The sequence below is a fragment of the Catharus ustulatus genome, chromosome 28, assembly GCF_009819885.2.
Source record: "Catharus ustulatus isolate bCatUst1 chromosome 28, bCatUst1.pri.v2, whole genome shotgun sequence".
NCBI classification, from domain to species: Eukaryota; Metazoa; Chordata; class Aves; order Passeriformes; family Turdidae; genus Catharus; species Catharus ustulatus.
Genome location: NC_046248.1, coordinates 1,256,974 through 1,276,081, shown reverse-complemented (window position 1 = coordinate 1,276,081; position 19,108 = coordinate 1,256,974). Strand labels below are relative to the sequence as shown.

The following is a 19,108-nucleotide window of genomic DNA, read 5'->3' as shown; positions in this document are numbered from 1 at the left end:
GGTTTCCCGTATTTTTGTCTCAATCCCCGCTTCGGGCGTTTGTGGGAGGAGGAGCCGCGGGGGTGCAGGACCTCCGAGCCGCCAGGGGGCGCGCTTCCCCAGCGCTCCCTGAGGCGCCGCGCGTGCGCAGTGCGGGGGCGGGCTGGAGCCATGGCGGAGGGCCCGCAGCCGAAGAGGAAGCGGGAGGAGGAGGAGGAGGCGAAAAATGGCGGGGCCGTCACTCAGGGCGCCGCCGCAGCTTTCACGCTGTCGGACTTGCGAGTGCGGCGCATCCTGCGGGAGTCGGCGCGGGACAAGATCGTGTTCCTGCACGCGGAGGTACCGGGGAGTGGGGGGAGGCTGTTTGCGCCCGCCGCCGCTTTTCCCGCTCCGGGCAGGCCCCGCCCCCTGCGCGCGCTGCGGGCAGGCCCCGCCCCCGGCCCCGCTCGCCGCCATGCCCGGGCCGTGGCCGCGCGTCCCGGCCCAGCCTGGTCCCGGCCCGCTGCTCCAGCCTGGCCCTGCCCAAACCAGGCTGAGCTGGCGGCCGAGGAGAGCTTGGTGCAACCCTCTTTTTTGTTGGTATAACTCGGTGCTTTTGGATTCTAGCAGGTTGTTGATGCTTGGTAGGTAAAAGTGGCACTGGATTGCGAGCAGCGTGCTGGTTCTGGGATTGTAAATAGTACATTTATCACAGGAAAGTTTTGTAATAATTCTTGAGGTTGTCTGCTTGGCGAGGGAGCCGTGAAGCTGCCTTGGCCCTGTCTCCTGGAGGTTTGCATCCAAGCAGGAGATGAGGACAGGGAAGTTCTTGGTCTCGGGGCAGTGCATTGCTGCAGGAACCGAGCTGAGCACAGTGACCGTGCCAGGAAAATCCACAGACGCCAGAAGCTGATGTTTGAAAGGACATAGAGGAATCCTTCAACTTTATTCGAATAAAGGGAGAGAGTCCCCCAGGGGGTATACACCCACGGGGGTTTCTCTTTCGAGGTTTTGGAGGGCACAGCCTCCCTTTTATCCCAAACTCCCTGCCGCGTGTTGCCATCTTCCTTTCCCCATTGCTGAGGTTCAACCTTCCCAAACCTCCTACCCCATATCTCCCCTTAAACATGGCATTTCTCCCCGAAGTTCAGAAGCTCAGGCTTGTGCAGACCCATGTCCTTTTCAGGATCCAAACTGCCCAAAGTCGATAGGGACATTCAGACCCATTTCAGAGACACTAACATCCATCAAATTGTTTGTAAAGGCACTAGCCCACATCTTCCTTCTCAAGGTGACAGGATGAGAGCCCCAGATGAGTGGGGAGGCCTCACCTGGCTCCTGTACAGACAGGAGTGATGCTGGAGATGTTCTGGCACCTCCCAAAACCAGCATGCTGAGTCTCCTGGATCAGTGGCTGTGGTTCCTTGGAGCAGGGCAGCAGTAAGTGCCCCCTGCCCCAGAACTTGCTCCCTGACTATGATGCAAATCCCCAGGCCTGCCTTTGCCCTCTTCCTGGGGAGTGTCAGAGATGAAATTGGTGCTGTGGGTCAACAGGAAACCTGGGAGCATCTGGGGAGGTGCAGATGGGCTGAGTCATTGCCCACTTCCCCTGCTCCTCCAAAAAACCACTTGTGTTCCCTGGTGGAGAGCTTGCTGTGCTTCCAAGCAAATATGTTGTTTATTTTTGGGTGTATGTCTGGCCTGCAAGGGGGTTTGGGCATGAGGACTGTGGGGGCTGTGAGATGTCTGCTGTGATCCCTGACCTCAGACTGTCCACCCAGTGCTGGATCTGTGTTTGCTGATGACTTTATCCATTCATGTTCCAGAGGATTGGCCTCTCTGGAGAGGGCACAGATGCTGTAGTCATCCTGGAAAAGACTCCTTTCCAGGAGGAGAAGATCCCAGACCTGCTGAAGAAGCCCATGAACGCAGAGCTGCAGATGCACAATGACATTTACTGCACCTTCTACCTGAGCCCTCCCCCAGAACTGAGTGGTGAGTGCCCTCAGCCCTGCTCAGGGATCCAGGGAGGGCAGCTGGGATGCCAGGATATGGTTCCTGCCCATCCCAGAGGGGAGGATGCAGTGAGGTGGGCAAGTGCCACTGCTGGACCTGGTGGTGCTACCCCAGTTGTGGTTTGGTGACAGCAGCACACCTGGCCCAGGTGGAGAGGTCAGTGTGTTGTTGCCACACTGAAGGCAACATCTTATCCCAAGGCTTTGAATGCTACTCTGTTTCATCCCCTTTTTGCCGTGCCTTGGACACATGGCTCAGCTGATGGGGCTCTGAATGACCATTGTTTGATGACCTTGTATGTGAAGGTGCAGAAAGGCTCTGGCTGTGAGGGCTCTCCGTGGGTGATTGTCAGTGCTCTTAGTGCTCTTACTTGGGTGACAGTTGTCTCCTTCCAGAATGTTTCTCTTGAAACAGTCTGCAGGGCACATGCAGCTGCTTCTCATCCCATGGTGGCATTTTGTGGGCTTTTTTGTCACCTAGTGAGGACAGGCAGCTTGTATTTGGGGGAGGATTTAAGTGCTGGGGGCATCCCCCTGCTGATTTAACACATCTGTGTTGTAAAACTGTTGATAACCAAGTGTGACAAGGGCAGATGAGCAGGTTGGGAAGCTGCAGTGGAAGCCCTTGCCCTGCATAGGGGCCTCTGGTCCCAGTAGGAAGGTGTCCTGCAGTGGTGGTGCTGGTCTTTGGGCACTTCAGTTAAATCACAGAATCCCAGACTTTTTTGGGTTGGAAGGGACCTTAAAGTTTGTCTTGCTCCAGCCCTCTGCCATGGGCAGGGGCACCTTCCACTATCCCAGGGTGCTCCAAGCCCCATCCAACCTGGCCTTGAACACTACCAGGGATGGGGCAGCCACAGCTGCTCTGGAAACTCTGTGCCAGAGCCTCCTCACTCTCACAGCAAAGAATTTCTTCCCAATATCTCATCTAACTCTGTCCTGTGGCACTTTGAAACCATTCCCTGTGTCCTGTCCCTTCAGGCCCTTGTCCACAGTCCCTCTCCAGCTCTCTTGGAGCCCCTTTAGGCCCTGGAAGAGGCTCTGAGCTCTGCCTGTTCCAGAGCAGAGCTACTCCAATCCTCAGAGCATCTCTATGGCCTCTTCTGGACTCACTCCAGTGGCTCCTGTGCTAAGGACCTGGAGGCAGCTTGCAGGTGGGGGCTCACCTGAGCAGAGCAGAATCACCTTCCACAGCTAATTCTATGTGAATATTAGTATATATTTGAATTCTGGAAGTGCAGTGATAAAATTTCATATCAATACTTTCATAAACACAGTAATGGCCAAACAGGTTTAACAGTCAAAATTAACCCAAGTGCCTTAATTAAGATGTTGTTGCAAGGCCAAGTTAAATTTCAGGATGTTTGTGATGTGCTTTTCCAAAAATGCTCTTGTTTGAGCTCTGCTCCCATGGGAGGGAGACCTGTCTGGATTTGTCAGCTTGAGTTGTGCAAAACTCCTTTTCTCCTGTGAAGGACTCAAAATTAGAGATTTTGTTGTTACAGTGAGCTTCAGTCTGAGGAAAACATCGTAACACTACGGGTGTTGTTGGAAGATGTTAAAGCTCCTCTTTCTTAGCTGGGAAAGCTCCTGCTCGGTGCCTGCTGTATTCCAGCCCGGCAGGAGTTGCAGTGATTCCCACGAGGTGGCATTGCAAGACTGAAATCCCCTGGGCTGCCTCCAGCTCAGCCCTGCCAGCCGTGCTGGCCTTTGCTTTCCTTACAGCACCTTGCTGCAGCACTGTGTAACTGCACATTGCTCTGATAACACAATTCCTTATTTTGTTTAAGGCTTATGTCAGGAGTGAAACCCCTCCTGCATGTTTGAATGGGGAAGAACCCTTTGGCTTTCTTCTGCCAAGCTTTATCTTTTTAATGACTTTTAAGTCTGTCTTTAAAAGGTAAGTTTTTGCAGAAATATTACCCAGTGGTGCATCCTTACTTCCCACCCCTCAGCTCACTCTGGATACTGAGGAGCCCCAAAGCAGGAGGTCAGGAGGGGGCTGTAGACCCTGGAGCTGCTGTCCAGGCTCCCTGAGTCAGAGTAGAGAGCAAAGAGTCTTTTTCTTCTGAATCAATTAGCAGCAATCAGCTGTTTGGTGGGCACATTGTGTGATGTGTACACATTTCTGGGCTGGCACCAGGAAAACAGCCCTGTGTGTCAGGAGGGGAAGGAAGTGACCTTTTGGAACTGAGTCACAGCCCCAGGATGTAGTTGACATGAGGAATTCAGCTTAAAAACATGAACAGGAGGAATTGTCTGTAAAGCTGCAGTCAGGGTTTGACTGACCTGGGATGTTGAGAGCTGATGTGGAGATCCAGGGAGCCTTTGCACAGGGTCTGTCAGCTCCTTAGGTGCAGGGTTAGTTGCAGGGTTTTATCTCCTAATCCTTGCAACTTAATGCTTGGGTGCAAGATACAATAAAATATTTTGTAGAATAGGCCAGACTTTGGCATTGTTTCATGGAACAGTCCTGTGTTGTGTGATGAAGCAATTAACCTGGGGGGTTTCCCAGCACCCTGGGCAGGTGACCTGTGCCACACTCAGCCTCTTGCTTTCTGAGGTAAGACAAACCTTGGACAGAGGAAGTGATGACTGTGGATGACTCACACTCATGCTGTGAGGAGCTGCCTCCAGAGCATGTTTCTCAATGCTGCCTCTGTGGTATCAGGTACATGGGGCTCTTCATTCAACTGGACTTGGAGACTTCCTTCATTCTTTCCTCACCTCTTTGTTGAAGAAATTTGGTGCTGCTCCCTCTGTGCAAACCAACCAGCACAGGCCCTGTGCATGATGACTTGTTTGTTTGGACACAGGGAAAGGGAGGTCAAAGTATGTTACTTGAGAAAATGACTCCACTCTGACCTCAGAAGAGACATTTCACTTGTGAAAGATGAGTTTCACTCTGAGATTTTTAGCTCTGGGAGCACACCAGTGTGAAGGTGGCACCAGATAAGTCTTGCTCATCTTGATGTTACTGCACATGTCAAGGCTAAAATGGGAAATAACATTTGCAGACAAGCCAGTAATGGTCAGAGTTTGTGTGAAGGGCAACCCAAACCCTTGGAGTGAGGAGAGGGGCCTTTGTGAATTTGTGAGGAGCAGTGTGTCAGAGCTTATGTGACTGTGCTGCTACCAAGGGCAGGCATGTGCAACTTATTTTAAGGCTGTGTTCTGGATGTTGCCTTGATTTAAGAGGCAGCTTTAAACCTAGATGTGAGAGGAGCCCCCAGCCTTGATTTCTCCTGCAGGGTGAACAAGGGCTGATTTACAGAAAGGGAAATATTTTCCTACTGCCAAAGGCTGGATTGCAAAAGTCATATGGCTCAATATACACGTGCCCTTATAACATCTTATTCCTCACACCCATTTACCAAGGAGAGCTTGATGTTTGTGGCAAAAAGCAGCTTCTCTGTGCGTGGCTGCTGTGGGACTGTGTTTCTCCAAAGCTGTGCTGGTGTGATTTAAGGGCTCTTATCAGTCCTCTAAGGAGTCTTCCCTGGCTGCAGCCTGAAGCTTATTAAAAGGATCTTAAAACAAGCACAACAGGAGAAGCTCTGGCTCCATTGCTCCAACAGGGGGTGCAGAAATTGTGAGAAAAATGGGAGAGTGTGGAAGGAAAGTTTTCAGTTGTGCAGGAAGCAGTCCACATCCCAAAAAGAGTCTGGTTTCAGGCAGTGAGGAGCAGGAGAAACTTGCAGGAGCTGCAGTGGGAAGGCTGGTTTTTCTCACTGTGTTTCTGTGCTTTGGCTGCCTCTGGGGTTTGCCCAGCCAAGAAAACTTCTTGCATTTACACTTAAATAAAAAGCTGGAGCCTGAAGCTGTGGGAGCATGTGGGGTGGTTTGGAGGATGATGGGGGGTTATCATTGTGCTTTACTCTGTGTTTTGCAGGGGTGGTAAACTGTGGCTTTCTTCTTTGCAGTGCCTGTTGCAGCTAAAGTCCACTGAGCCCCCCAGGTCCTCCTGGCATGAGCCTGAGGGGCCAGGCAGCCTTAGCTGAATCCCTGGCAGCGTGCTTGGCTTGTCCTGGCTTGTGCTGGCCTTGGGAACTGTGAGCTCTTGCAGGCTTTATCCTTTGCAGCTTTAATTCATTCACTGAAGAATGCCAGCTGTTTGGAACAAAGCCATGGCTGTACCTGGCTGGGGCTGGGCTGGAATCCAGTGTTCCTGTGTGACCCCTGTGCAGTTGTGATCCTAAAACCAAACAGACTGTTCATGCAGGGGGGAGGTTGTGTAGGGGACTAGATATTTACATAGGGCATTATATATTTTGTTAGGGCTGCATCCAAGGTGATGTATTCCCACCTCCTGATGGGAAACCAGCTCAGAGCTGGGTGCAGCAGGAATGAAAAAGAAAACCTGCAAGAGCACAAATGTGGACCTGCCTGTTGTTCCCCCAGCTTGGCACCTTCCTGCACCTTATGGTCAGATTGATTAGGGAGTTTGTAAATGAAAGCTCTGCTTCTTGCTAGCAAAGAGAAGAAAAAGCACCCCTGCCCAAAAGGAGAAATAGGTTGTGCCTGCCACGTGTGCTTCTGCTGGCTCCCTGGCAGGGTTAAATCTGTCCAAAACAGGCTGGCAGTAGGTGTTAATTCTGCAGTGGGGTGGGAGAAGAGACTTTGAGGCTCTCCTCCCTGATGTGCTGAGCTGGATGGGGATTTTGGCAGAGCCTGGGGACAGTGTGGTGAAGGAGGGGATGAGGCATCATTAGTGAGCTCAGTGTGCCCTTTCCTACCTGCATGAGCTCTCTGCTTTTATTTCATCCTCTCCTCCTGACAACAGCTGCCTCCAGCCTTTTTTTCTTTAAGTTCCCCAAATGGTGTTCTGATTTTCCTTTGCTCTTGGGTTGTGTTTTCCTCTCTTGGTTTTAGCAGGAGAGGGGAGAAGTGGGTGCTTGGTTAATCTGAGTCTCCTTTTCTCCTGGGCAGTTTCCCAGCACTGTGGTGTTTCCCACTGTAGAGTGACCAGCCTGGGCAGTTGTTCTCTGCCTCCTGCTCATCCAGGTTCTTTCAATTAAACCTCCTGGCTTTTTATAACCTCCAGTTAGTTGATGGTCAGTCCTGCCTTCCAGAATAAACCACAGCTGCTCTGTGGTGGCCCCGGGCTGGCGTTCAGGAACAGGCTGGCTGATGTGACTCAGATGTGAGCAGAGACAATCCCTGGTGCTTCAGCCAGCTTAGAAACCCTCATCACGTGTCCAGCAGTTCCCTACCCCCATTTCCAGGCCAGGGCAGGTTTTGGGTGCCCCACGGCCTACGTGCTGCTCCGGTGCACTGGAGCCTGCCAGGAGCAGCCTGGAAACCGCAGCGTGGCCCTGGGCCAGCACTGGAAAGATTTTGGGGCGAGCCTGGTCTTGCTGTGGATGTTTCCTGCATCCTGTGTGTGGCTCCTAAGGACTGTCAGGCTCTGAGCAGGTATCAAACAGCCTCTCTGGCTGCTGATTGATGGTAATTAGCATCGCTGGGGCATTTTGGGGTTGATGAGACCTTTAGAAGGGGAATAATCAGAAGTGAACCACAGCCTTTCCTCTCCCTTCTCTTCCAAACATCTGCTCAGCTGCAGCTGCACATTAAGGAGTTCTATGATCTCTCACTTAAAGAACCCAGAGTTCTCTCCCCACCATGAGCAGCCACCCTCAAATTGGGGAGGTGCCAAGGAAGCCATTATGGGTCCCCTGCACCCCTGTGCACTGTAGTTTTCACCACCCAGCACTGAGGGGCTTCTGCTGCAGTTCTTGCTCTTTTTGGGGGCCTAAAATCAAATTGTGATCGTTTCAGCCTGAGGCTGGCTGTGGTATTTTATCTTTTGCCTTTTTTGTTTTCTCCCCAGTGCTTTTCTGATCTTTTTAAGTGAGGAGAGCTACAGCCCTGTCTTTTTCTTTGGTATTACATCATCCTGCTAGAAGTGCTAATTGAGTCCTGGAAAACAACCTTGTTTGAACATGTGTATGGTGGGAATAAGACCAGACTGCCCTTGTGGTTTGCATTTTCATATTTCATGTTACCAGCATTTTCCTGTGGATTTCATTAAGCTGGGTTTGGCATGGAATGAAAAGGCAGAGTCTCTCAGATTGTGCAGTGCTGACCTTAAAAAAAACAGAAAGCAGAAAACTAAAAAAGACTCAAACCATCTTAAATCCTGGCTCTGGGAACAAATAGGTGTTTATATTCAGTTTCTAGCTAGCCTGTATACATACTTAAGGCATGAAGCACAGCTTTGGTGTCCTGGTGTGTGTGCAGGCCATGGTTTTCTGTGGCAGACCCTGGGCACAGACTGCAGTGTCCACAGTGCCCTGGCCACTTGGTTCTCTCTGGTCTGCCATGGAGCTTTTCTCCTTGCTGCACTGAGGTTTATAGCAGCTCTGTATCAGCTGGGAAGGCAGAGACACTCCTGTGCCCTTGAAGCACCTCAGAGCTGTGGCAGGCTCTGTATTGCACATCCAACCTTGGCCAAAGATGGATGTTTTCCATGTGTTTTAGCCCTGTGGGTAGGATTTACTGCTGCCAGCTTGACAAGGTGAGCACTTCCATCCTGTTTAATGCCACAGAAATTGCACAGCAAAGTTCTAATCTTGAGGCAAACAGAAAATGTTTTCTTTTTGCCAGGGTAAATGATGAAATGCTTTTTGTGGGCAGAGGGTCACTCAGCCCTCTTCCCTTGGCTCATCCTGAGCTGTTGACCTATCAGCTCACATTGTTTGTTCTGGATCTGTCCCTGTGCCCTTGACTTCTTTGCCTCCTGTACTTGGGGCTTGAGGCCAAGCACTCTGGCTGAGCTCTGGGAAGAAGCTGCTCCTTGGAGCTCATCTGGGTTTGTGGCTGGATGAAGTTGCTGGGTGCGTCCTGTGAGCTTTGGATTTAGGTATGAAGAGGATGTGTCTGTCCCCAGGGTCGTGTTTCTGTCCTTGTTGTTGACTGCACATAAACACTGCCCTGAGAGCCCCACCTCTGCCCCAATGTTGCTAACAGGCATGAAAGAACGAGTGTGGAAAAACTCAGACAGCAAACTCCTCCACCTGAACTGGAAAGACAAGCCCTGCCTGTGCCATTGGCTCTTTCTTCCTCCAGAAAAGCAGTGGCAGTGCACGAGGTTAAAACACTTGTTTGCTTTCCATGTCCATTCTCCCTCACCCTCTTTTCAAAAAGTCTTAGTGTGGCGTTTTTTGGAAGGGAAACCAGATTTGTTGGGGACTGAAGGAAGCAACATGGGTGGTAATTGAGTCAAAATGTTTGTTCCTAGAGATCAAAGCCACAGTGGTGTACCCTGCCACGGAGAAACACATCCAGAAATACCTGCGTCAGGAAGTGCACCTCATCCGTGAAACCTGGGAGGATTACAAGAACATAACCCTGCCCTTCATCCAGTCCCAGAGCTTCAGCATCCAGGTATGGCTACCACACCCTCTCCTGCAGACACTGTAAAACACTGCTGTCAGAAGGCTGCTCTGAAGCCCATGCTGGAGAGCTGGGAGTGTTCTGCTCCATCTCCCCCTTGGTGGCATTGTCAGCTCTGTGGTGCTGTCCCCTCTGCCTTGGTTGGCTTGGGACATCCTTTTCCATCTTTGCAGAAAAACATTTGCCTTGGAGCTGAACTTCAAGTTGCCTTTCCCAAGGCTTCCTGGGTATTGGTGCTGTTCACTGGGCTTCTTAGGAGTGTCTGGGTTGTTGATGAAAGGGAAGGGCACAGACTGTGCTTGTATTCCTGCATCACAGCTCACTCCTCCTGCCATTCAGCCCCTCAGTACATGTTCCATGTGGTGAAACTGTTACTTGTAGTGTGCTACTTGCCCCAGGCAGCCCCAGCTTTTTCCTTGGCTTTATCCTTTTTGCTTGTTCCTCTCCCTGTCTTTTTCCTTTAGAAACCAAAGGAATACAAGTCTGTAGGGGTCAATGCATGTCAGCCTTTGCAGAAGGGGGAATAAACCAAATCCTTGGGCTGCTGAGGCTCTCCATTAGAAATAACTCCCTAAAACTAACCAGGAGCCTTGGATGCCTCTCCCTCCTTCCCCATCTTTCCAGCTGCCTTAAACTGCAGCATTTATTAGCTGGAGAAAGGCAAGTGTGTGTTTCACCAGGCCACAGCCTGTGTGGAATGTTTTCTCTGTGCTTTTGTTCATAAATCTGTTATGTTCCCTGGTGTAGCAGCTGCCTTCAGGAATTACTTGAGCTCTCACTCTGCCTTTTCCCCCAAATGCTTGTGAGCTGGTTTCAGTACATGGAAACATGTTCCTGGTGACCATCAGGAGCATCTGCTGAGAAATCATGCTCAGCATAGTCAGTCCTTGACCTCTGGGATTTAATAATGCTGTTCCTTGTCTTTATCCAACGGGCTTTGCCAAGTGGAAGGGGAAATGTGAGGGGTGACAGAAATACCAGGGGACTACAGAGGCGTCTGTGTTTCCTGCTGGAGGATACAAAGTGTGGATGCTTTCAGGATAATGGTTTTATTGTGGTGCCTGTCCCTGGACATGTGTTCTACTTGCTGGGCTTGTGCTGGGAGCAGCAGGAGCAGCCAGCCAAGGACCTGCCCATCACGAGGCAGCCTTGGGTTTAAAATTCAGCTCATCTGATCAGTGAACTTATTTAGGGCACTGATAGCTTGGCACTTGTGATCAGAGCAGGCATGAAAGCCCCAACAAAAGGCAAATGTCCATTTTCTGCTGAGCTTTCCCCTGAACTTTCCTCCTGGGGTTACAGAACAGAGCAAGCTTGTGCTGTACTTTTGAGAATCACTTGAAGAATCTAAGATAATGCTAAGGAGAAAAGATAGCAATTTAAGCAAAAAATCCCAGATCAAGGGATGGATGTTTTTTTCCTTCCAGATGTGTCCAGGTCAGTTTTCAGCACTCCTAAGTGTTGATTAGATGAATTAAACTCTTGATGGATTTCCCCCAAAGTGCCTGGTGTGCACAGCACTGCCAGCCCAGCTCATTTGGTGGATTTGTGAAACTGGGTGCACCTTCCCTGCCCACCTGGAGCAGCCAGAATATTTCAGGCCTATATTTAGTGAGGAAAATGTTTCCAAACATTTTCAGCTTCCAAACTTTAGCAATTTCCTGCTGCCTTGTATTACCACCTTCCAGGGACCTGGCTGAGGACTCTCTTGCCAGTCCAGTGCTTAAGCTAGAGCATAACATGCATTTTGCAAGTGTAGAAAAGGATACTGGAGCTGAGGCTGGGAGCCAGGGAGAGGAAAGATGCTTTTCTCTGGTTTTACTGTCACTTATCCCTGGTGTCTTCCATTTCCATAACTCTGCTCTGAATGGTGCTTTGCCTTGCAGGAGGAGCACGGGGGGATAACCAGAGCAGGGATTACAGGCAGGCTGGAAGCTGGAACCTTAAGTATGGAAGAAGAAGAGTGGTGAGCTGTTTTCTAATCAGCCAGGGAGCCAAGAGAATGCATTGCCCAAGAAAACACAGGCCTTTCGTATTCCTGCAGAGAGCTGCCAGCAGCCAGAGCACATCCAACCCTGCTCCTTTCCCTTTGAATAAGGATTAAAATCAGCCAAGTTCCCTTCTCAGACCCAGTTGTAAAGATTTTTGCTGCAGCTTGGGGGGTAAAAAAGATATAAACAGCCCCATGGTGCTGCAAGAGGTGTGTGCTGAGCCCCACAAGAGCTGAGTTCCACTGATTTTTACTGAAGTAATATTCTGGAGTTTATTGGTTGATGAAGTGTTTTATGGTTAATCAATTACAAATTATTTGGTCATCTTAAAATAAAATTGGGTTTTTAAAATATATTTTAGTTACAGAGAATATGCACTAATCCATGAGCTTGGGCTAAATGCACCTGAAATGTTGTGTTTATTCTTTGCTGATTTATAAATCACCTATTTCTCTTTCAGTGGGTGTATAATATCCTGGAGAAGAAAGCTGAGGCTGATCGAATTGTCCATGAAAACCCAGATCCTTCCAATGGCTTTGTTCTGGTTCCAGATTTAAAGTGGAATCAAAACCAGGTTGGTTTGCTCCTCTAATGCTTCTTGTCTGAAGGCAATCCAGAGGAAATGTCCATTTTCAGACCACTAAGAGCACTCTGAGAGAGTCTGAGTAGTTTCTGTGCACACTGTTATTAGTGATGACGTTGCCAGGGCCTTTCAGCACAAGCTGATTAGGGATGCTGCATACTCAGGCTGTTCTCTCTGCTGCTGAGATGTATTTATTAGGTTCACTTTCACTTGTCTGTATCAGCCCAAATGTTGGCAGGATGTGTGCAAACCAGAATCCTGTGTATTTATTCTGCTGAACAGCCTGTCTGGGTTTGTTGGATTTTTTTAATTGTTTTTTGTTGTTTTTGCAAGCCTTGACTTGAGGTGCAAACCAGGCAGCTGTGTTGTCCTTTGGTTGCTGCAATTAACTCTCCTCCACAGTGTTCCACAGATAGTTCTTGGCTGATGAGCTTTACCCCTTGTGGGAGTGGCCACTTGGTGAAAGTGGTTTTTAAGACCAGGCTGTAATCCAAAATTGAGAATTATTCCTTGGGTTCCAGCTCCCTTTCATGCTTCGAGTTTGGAGAGGTGAAACTCAATACACACATGTCCCTTGAAGCTGGTGGCATCAAAAAAAGTTCCCATTGTGTTTCTGATCCTCATATGCTTCTGCAGGGGTATGTGGGGAGAGTTGCTATTTGATTAAGACTCTAGAAGTGAAAATGAAAATTCAAAAAAAATGGGAACAGAAGGCTGCTGGTGGGCAGCTCCATCCTGTGTGTCTGTGCAGGGAGCAGCTGTTTGTGGTGCAGAGCTGAGTTGTCTTGTGGAGTCCCTGCAGAGTAGTGTCTGCTCCCTGTGAATTCCTTTACATCACTCCAAAAATCCCCTGTCAGGTGCTGATGGGGTAACTAAGCTCGAATTTCCACCTGGGCACCAGAGACACAACCTTGTCACTGATGAGATTTTACAGCACAGGGAATATGTGTCCAGCCTGTAGGATGTGCTGTGTTCAGTGCCCTCCCCGTGGGGCTGTATTTAGGGATCCTGAAACATCCAGCAGGTTGTCCCTTTTGTGGCTGTGGCAATCCTTGTGTGCTGCAACCAAGCTTTGCAACTCACATTGGGATTGGGCTAAAATCAGATGGGCTAAAATTTGTGCTTTGGCATTCTCTAGACACCTGCTGCATCCACATCTCCCAGCTGGCATGGTCAGGGAGTGCCTCAGTGGTAGGATTTATCCTTAGGGGAGGTTTCCCCATGTTCCTGTTGCCTCCTGAAGTGCTGGACAGGATTTTCTGGACTTCTCCCCAACTGCTGGGCTGCTGTCTGCACTCCAGTCATCCCTGGAGCTCTCCAGGCCTTTTGTGCTGCTGATCTCCTTCCCAGGCAGGCGAGACAGCATCCAGGCTGCCTTTGAGGCAAGAAATTCCTTCTTGGCTGCGGGTGGCACTGAGCCAGAGCTGATCCTGACAGCCCTGGGGTGTCCTAGGAACACCAGTTCCTTCTGCCACATCCCAGCTGCTAGGCAAGGCTGCTGGATGAAATCAGGGAAGTGAGATGCAGCCCCCAGCAGGACTCTCCAAGCCCTCCCTCAGAAGTCCTTTCAGCAGTGTGGCCTCACACTCCCTGAGTCCCTGGCCCACAAATCCTGTGAATTCACCTGCAGTTATTTCAGGCTAATGGAAATTTCTCTTTAGCACTGTGGAATCTGCTGGCCTCAGCCTTCTGGGTGCTGCTGCCCAACCTTGATAATGGTTTGAATTGGTTTCTTGGGCTCTTTTTTAATTCTATCTTTTTAATTTTTTTTTTATTTATTTTTTCTTCCACAACTTTTGAGTTGCTTTCAAATCTGCAGGAGCCCTGAGGCGTTGCCTGAAGCAATGCCTGGCATGACATCATTCCAGGCCTTTTTAGCAACAGGCTTATTTGTTTCAAACAGCAACATGCAGATGTTGTTCTAAGGAGAAGAGCTGTTTGCTTTTCCTCTCATCAGCCAGCCTGGAGCCAAAGAGCACAAGCTGATACACCATTTTTTTTGGGAGCTGTGCATGGGAATCAAATGGAATCATGAGCATGGCTGTAGTGGCTGGGTGCAGGAACAGCTCTGTGCTTCAGGAGCCCTGTGAAGGTGCTGAGAGCATCCTTTGACACAAGCATCTATTTCCAGAGAGCTGCATTGGGTTTCTCACAGCCTTGAAGAGATCTGGATCTCAAATACCCACAACCCCTTTGCTTTCCAGTGTTTATATTTTAAAGTTGCTAACTGAGCTGAAGGAGACTGGGATTATTTTTTTTAAAGTGTAATGATCCACAGCTTTGTCATGTTAAACACTGAACATGCTGAGTGCTTCAAGGAATGCCAAAGGTTTGTCTGAGAGCTGCTCAACTGACATATTTTAACTGCCCTGGCTTTGTACAGTGACCAATTAGGTCTTGAAAGTTGTTATTTTTAGAACTGATATGACTGAAAAGTAGCCAGCTGTTTGCACAGTGGAAAAGTAGAGAGCTTATCACTGGGAAAATTTTCAGTTTCAGTTTTAGCCACTGGGATTCACTGTAAATGCTCATCTGAGCATGCTGCAGATCAGACCACTAGAAGCTTGTGGGGTGTGCATGGGGGGTGCTGGCAGGGGCTTAGTGACCCCACATACCTGGGTGGGTGCCTGCACCTGGTCTCCAGCCTCAGTCCCACAGAGAAAGTGTTTTTGAGGTGCTCAGGAAGATGTGAAGGTGGAAGGGCAGCACTGAGTGCAATCTCACAGTACAAGAGGGCTGGTCACTCCATCTGCCTCTGTAGCTGAGAAGGTATTTTTGGGTTTGTGGGTTGAGGCTGTTCTCTTCTGGTCAAAACCCAGCTTTTTCTAGAAATGATGCTTTGAGGTGCAGTGGGGTTGTGGGTGAGCACATCCCATACTGGGAGTGTGGGTGTTGAGGACAAGTAACCCTGTATGGCACAAGAATCCCTTTGTAACACAAATATCCCTGTATGGCACAAGAATCCCTTTGTAACACAAATATCCCCATGTAACACAAGAATCCCTGTGTGGCATGAGTGTCCCTGTATGGCACAAGAGTCCCTCTTTAACACAAGTGTCCCTGTATGGCACCAGAATCCCAATATAACAGCCTGGGAAGCTGTGAATGGTGTGTGAGGTGCAAAGCACTGCTGCCTCCATGTTCTGTTTGTGTGTCCCCTCCATGCCCATGGTGTGTCTCTGCAGCTGGAGGACCTGTACCTGATTGCCCTGGTGCACCGCCGGGACATCAAGTCCCTGAGGGATCTCACGGCCGAGCACCTCCCGCTGCTCAGGAACGTCCTGCAGGAAGGGAAGGTGAGTGGGAGGCTGCTGTCCTGGCCAGGGAGAGCTCAGGGACATCAGCACCTTCCTGAGATCATGGCACATCCAGGTGCTGTAGGAATGCTCTGTCCTTCCATTAGCAATGAACTCTTCATATTAACAACCCTGTCCCAATGCCTTGCCTGTTCTCACTGGCTGATGTGTTTTTCCACAGGGTGTGTTTGGGAGATGGATGTGCAGTAGTTTCTCTTTCCTTCACTGTGTTAGAATTTGGAAAGTAATTGCACTAGGGAAGGTGGGAGATTAATTAAGAGATTAGTCAGGGAATTGCAGCGTGCCGGAGTTGGCCGTTGCTGTTTATAGTTTTAATTACACTGGCTGGTAACGGATCCCTGTTACTTTTCCAATGAGTTGGAGTGATAAGGGTGAAAGGGAAAGTGATAGGGGTGGATAGCACATTCCATCGTGGAGAGATAAAAGTGGGGCAGCCAGAGCCCTCGCTCTGTCCCTGTGGAAGCTGAAAAGGAGGGTGGGGAAGAGCTCTGTCCTTCCAAACTTACCCCTTTTGCTTGCAGTGAGGAAGCCAAGCTCCCTTTCACTTTTCTCTATGCCTTTCCTGCCATCCAGTGATGCTCTTTGCCATCCATCTGAGGTTTTGCCAGAGCTGATCTTTGTTTCCCCTCTGCAGGAGGCCATAGTGAAGCGTTTTGGCGTGCCCAGCTCCCAGCTGCGGATCTACCTGCACTACCAGCCCTCCTACCAGCACCTGCACGTGCATTTCACTGCCCTGGGCTATGATGCACCAGGCAGCTCTGTGGAGAGAGCCCATCTCCTGGCTGATGTCATTGATAACCTGGCCATGGACTCCATGTACTACCAGAAACGGGCTCTCACCTTCCCCCTGCGGGCTGATGAACCCCTGTTTAAGAAATTCCAGGAGGCAGGAAAAGTGTGAGGAGGCAGAGGTGCTTTTGTTTTTATACAAGGTGGGGTTGATGATCCTTTGCTATGGAAACTGTGTTGTGTGTTCAAGTCCATTAAAACATTGTTTTGAATGTTTTGCAGTAAAACTGTGAGTGTGCTGGATTTCTTCCTCAGACTGGGCGCCTGTGGGATGCAGTGAGCAGAGGGGTTTGGGTGGGAGTGGTTGTGTATACCCATGTTTTCCACCAGTCCCCAGTTGTCAACTCAACAGGGTAGTACATAGATGAACAGGTCCAAAAAGCCCTGGCATCCTCAGAAAGCTTGATGTGTTTCCTACAGATTTACCCCTGGGAGGGATATTGCAGCTTTCCTCAAGCAGGGAGGGGTGTCTTGCTCCAAAGAACTCCAGTGAGTAACCCGAGTCCTCACCCTTCCTGTCTGGCTGTCAGATCCCCAGCCTCAGAGCCATCACCCCTCTGCTGCTCCTTAGTCATCTGTGTTTGAAACAGCCTCCTGTGCATGGGCAGCCCCTTTCTGACAGAGGCTGCTTAATCCTCAAAAGGATTTTGGGTTAAAGTCCCCCCAGAATAAATAATAATGCTCTTCCTTCTGCCAAGGTGGTGGCAGGATGGGAAAGTGCCAGGAGTTGGATTCAATGATCCATTGTGGTGAAAGACCCAATTTCTGTGTATGCAGGGAGCTTGCTCAGCCCCCCAGCCACTGGTTCCCTGGCAGCTTCTCCATTGAGCACCAGCCTCTGAAAACTTCATGAGTTCTTGGTGCCAAAAAGGGCTCTGGTTTCTGGTCAGTAAGCAGGGATGTAATTGCAGGAATCATCTTGCTGCTACCCCAGTTCTTTGCTCCTTTCCATACCCTAAGCTCTGAGAGGGGTTCTTTTGCTTATGGGGAAAAACCCAGGTGTGGTTTATTTTTTCCAGGCTGCTGGCTGGGGCAAAGTGGCATTGTTGGAGCTGCCCTGGGGCTCTGCTCAGCTCATCCCATTTATAAATATTCAGGTCAGGCAGCTCCCTGCCTTTTAGCAGCAGGGAGAGACAGAGCAGCTGGCTGCAGCCACCTTCCCTTATTTTTCTGTAGAAATTCCCATTTCCTGGGTGAGCAATTAGGTTGATGGTCTTAGAGGTATTTTCCAAATTATTCTTGGAGTCTGGAAGTACAATCCACAGTAAGAAAGCTGCAGTGATCTGCTGCAGGAGCCTTTCCCTCTTGCTTCAGCTCTGCCCACCTCCTGAGCAGAGCCAGTCGATTTGGGGAGCTTTAGAATGTGGACATGGTCAGCAGGATTGCCTGTCCCATGGCTCTCCCCTTCCCTAGGTTTTAAATTGCTAAGGGACAAGGATGAATTTTTCTTCCATACTGAAGTATTTTCTCTGCCAGAGGGGAGCTTGGTTTCTTTGGTGAGGGAACATTCCAGTTTCATGTCCCCCACCCAAGACACCCCAGGAATGCAGATCGTTAAACAACACATAAGCCCATCCCATCTCCACCAAGGAAAGCTCCCTGGTCCTCAGCTATTGAAAAAACACCCTCAGTCTTGAAAATAGACTCTCAGAGGGCTGTGACAGACAGCTAAGCAGCACATCTTCCACAGACCATCTGCCTGGCTCCCACTGGATGGATCCTTTTCCTGGGAGCCTGCACTGGAGAGCAGGGGCGTGCATGGAGCCTGTCCTCAAAAGATGGGGTTGAGGGAAGCATTCTGCTGGATCTGGAGCCTTCAAAAGATGAACTGAGCTCCTGGGGCTGGGCCTTCAAAGCCAGATGCAATTCCCAGGCTGTGGCTTGAGGAAGGGTGAGCCTGAGGAGATCCAGGACAAAGCAGGCTTGTGCTGGGCATGAATTGCCACATTCTTGTCCCTCTGGAGCAGATGCTGTGAGCCTGGATGAGGGCATCGCCTTCCTCCCTTCTGAATAGATCCTGCTCGCCTGGCTCCTGCTTTGGCCTCATCCCCCCTTCTGGGTGGGAGCATTTTGGCTCTGGTGTGATGGATGGCACTGCCTCTGCCTGTGCCCTGGTGGGGCAGGACACCAGTCCTGTCCTGCACTGCTGCCGTTCCCCAAACCCTTCTGTTGGTGTGAGTTCCAAAGGGTGACGGCAGAGCTCGCCAAAAATTCACTTCTCAAACAGCCAGAATTTTTTCTTTTCTTGTCCGCATTACTCAGCACTCATCACCCTGAATTAATCCAAGTGGCAGTTTATCCCTTGTAAATTAAATATTAGGGCAGGGTGTAGCCATTAACAGTGACTAACTAAGGCTCCTGGCACTGCTACGGCAGCAGATTCATTCCCATTTTCTGGGAATTTAAACCTCTTTGGGGTGGGCTTTAAACCCCTGTTGTCTACTGAGGCTGTGGTAGCCACAAGAAGCTCGTGGCTGGTTTGTGAGTGCACTCAAGGCAGCACAGGTACCTTGTGACTGCTCCATGGATGTGTACAGGTGTCCTGAGACTCCTGTGGGTTGGACACTGCTGGTGTCCAACACTTGCTATGGGATCACCATTACTTCCCCTAACCTTGGTGATGTTTTATCTACCTCTCAGCACAGAGGTCTGGGCAATCCCTGAGCCTGGATTTGCATCTCTGCAAGGGCTTTTATTCTGCTCCCAGTCCTGTTGGTGTTGCTCTGGGCCAGGAGGGGTTGCTGGGGATGGAGACCATCACCCCAAAACGAGCCCATCCACCATGACCAGCAGGACACAGCTGCTGGGGACTGAGGAGATCCTGGGAAGTGAAGCTTTGCAGTCTCTTTCAATATTCTGTCTTAGGGGCACAGCAAAAATACACATTTGGGATGCATTATTATTGCTGGAGCTTCATTGAATGCCGTTTATTATTTTCAGATGCAATAAACCAAGCAGTGGAACCCATGAGACTGAAGGGTCAAAATATCCTTCAAGCAAATCCCTGCCGAGCTGTGGCCCCACTAATTATCCCAGATTGTCTACAAGCCCATGGCAATT

At 49.9% G+C, this 19,108-nt stretch overlaps 1 protein-coding gene across 1 annotated transcript; it reads left to right on the top strand.

The window, feature by feature from the left end:
- Window positions 1–54: 54 nt before the first annotated feature.
- On the top strand, window positions 55–16,275 carry DCPS (decapping enzyme, scavenger). Its single transcript, XM_033081692.2, has 6 exons — window positions 55–318; window positions 1,785–1,953; window positions 9,214–9,359; window positions 11,820–11,933; window positions 15,128–15,238; window positions 15,894–16,275. Exons 1-6 carry the CDS (start codon window positions 151–153, stop codon window positions 16,158–16,160), a joined length of 975 nt encoding a protein of 324 aa, XP_032937583.1. The 5' UTR covers window positions 55–150; the 3' UTR covers window positions 16,161–16,275.
- Window positions 16,276–19,108: the final 2,833 nt, after the last annotated feature.

What these genes read in the sequence shown, in the direction of transcription:
- DCPS (XM_033081692.2), top strand. Translation starts at nt 151, where the DNA reads ATGGCGGAGGGCCCGCAGCCGAAGAGGAAGCGGGAGGAGGAGGAGGAG. An exon ending in CCCAGAGCTTCAGCATCCAG is followed by an intron (nt 9,360 to 11,819) that starts GTATGGCTACCA and finishes TTTCTCTTTCAG; the next exon opens with TGGGTGTATAATATCCTGGA. An exon ending in ACGTCCTGCAGGAAGGGAAG is followed by an intron (nt 15,239 to 15,893) that starts GTGAGTGGGAGG and finishes TCCCCTCTGCAG; the next exon opens with GAGGCCATAGTGAAGCGTTT.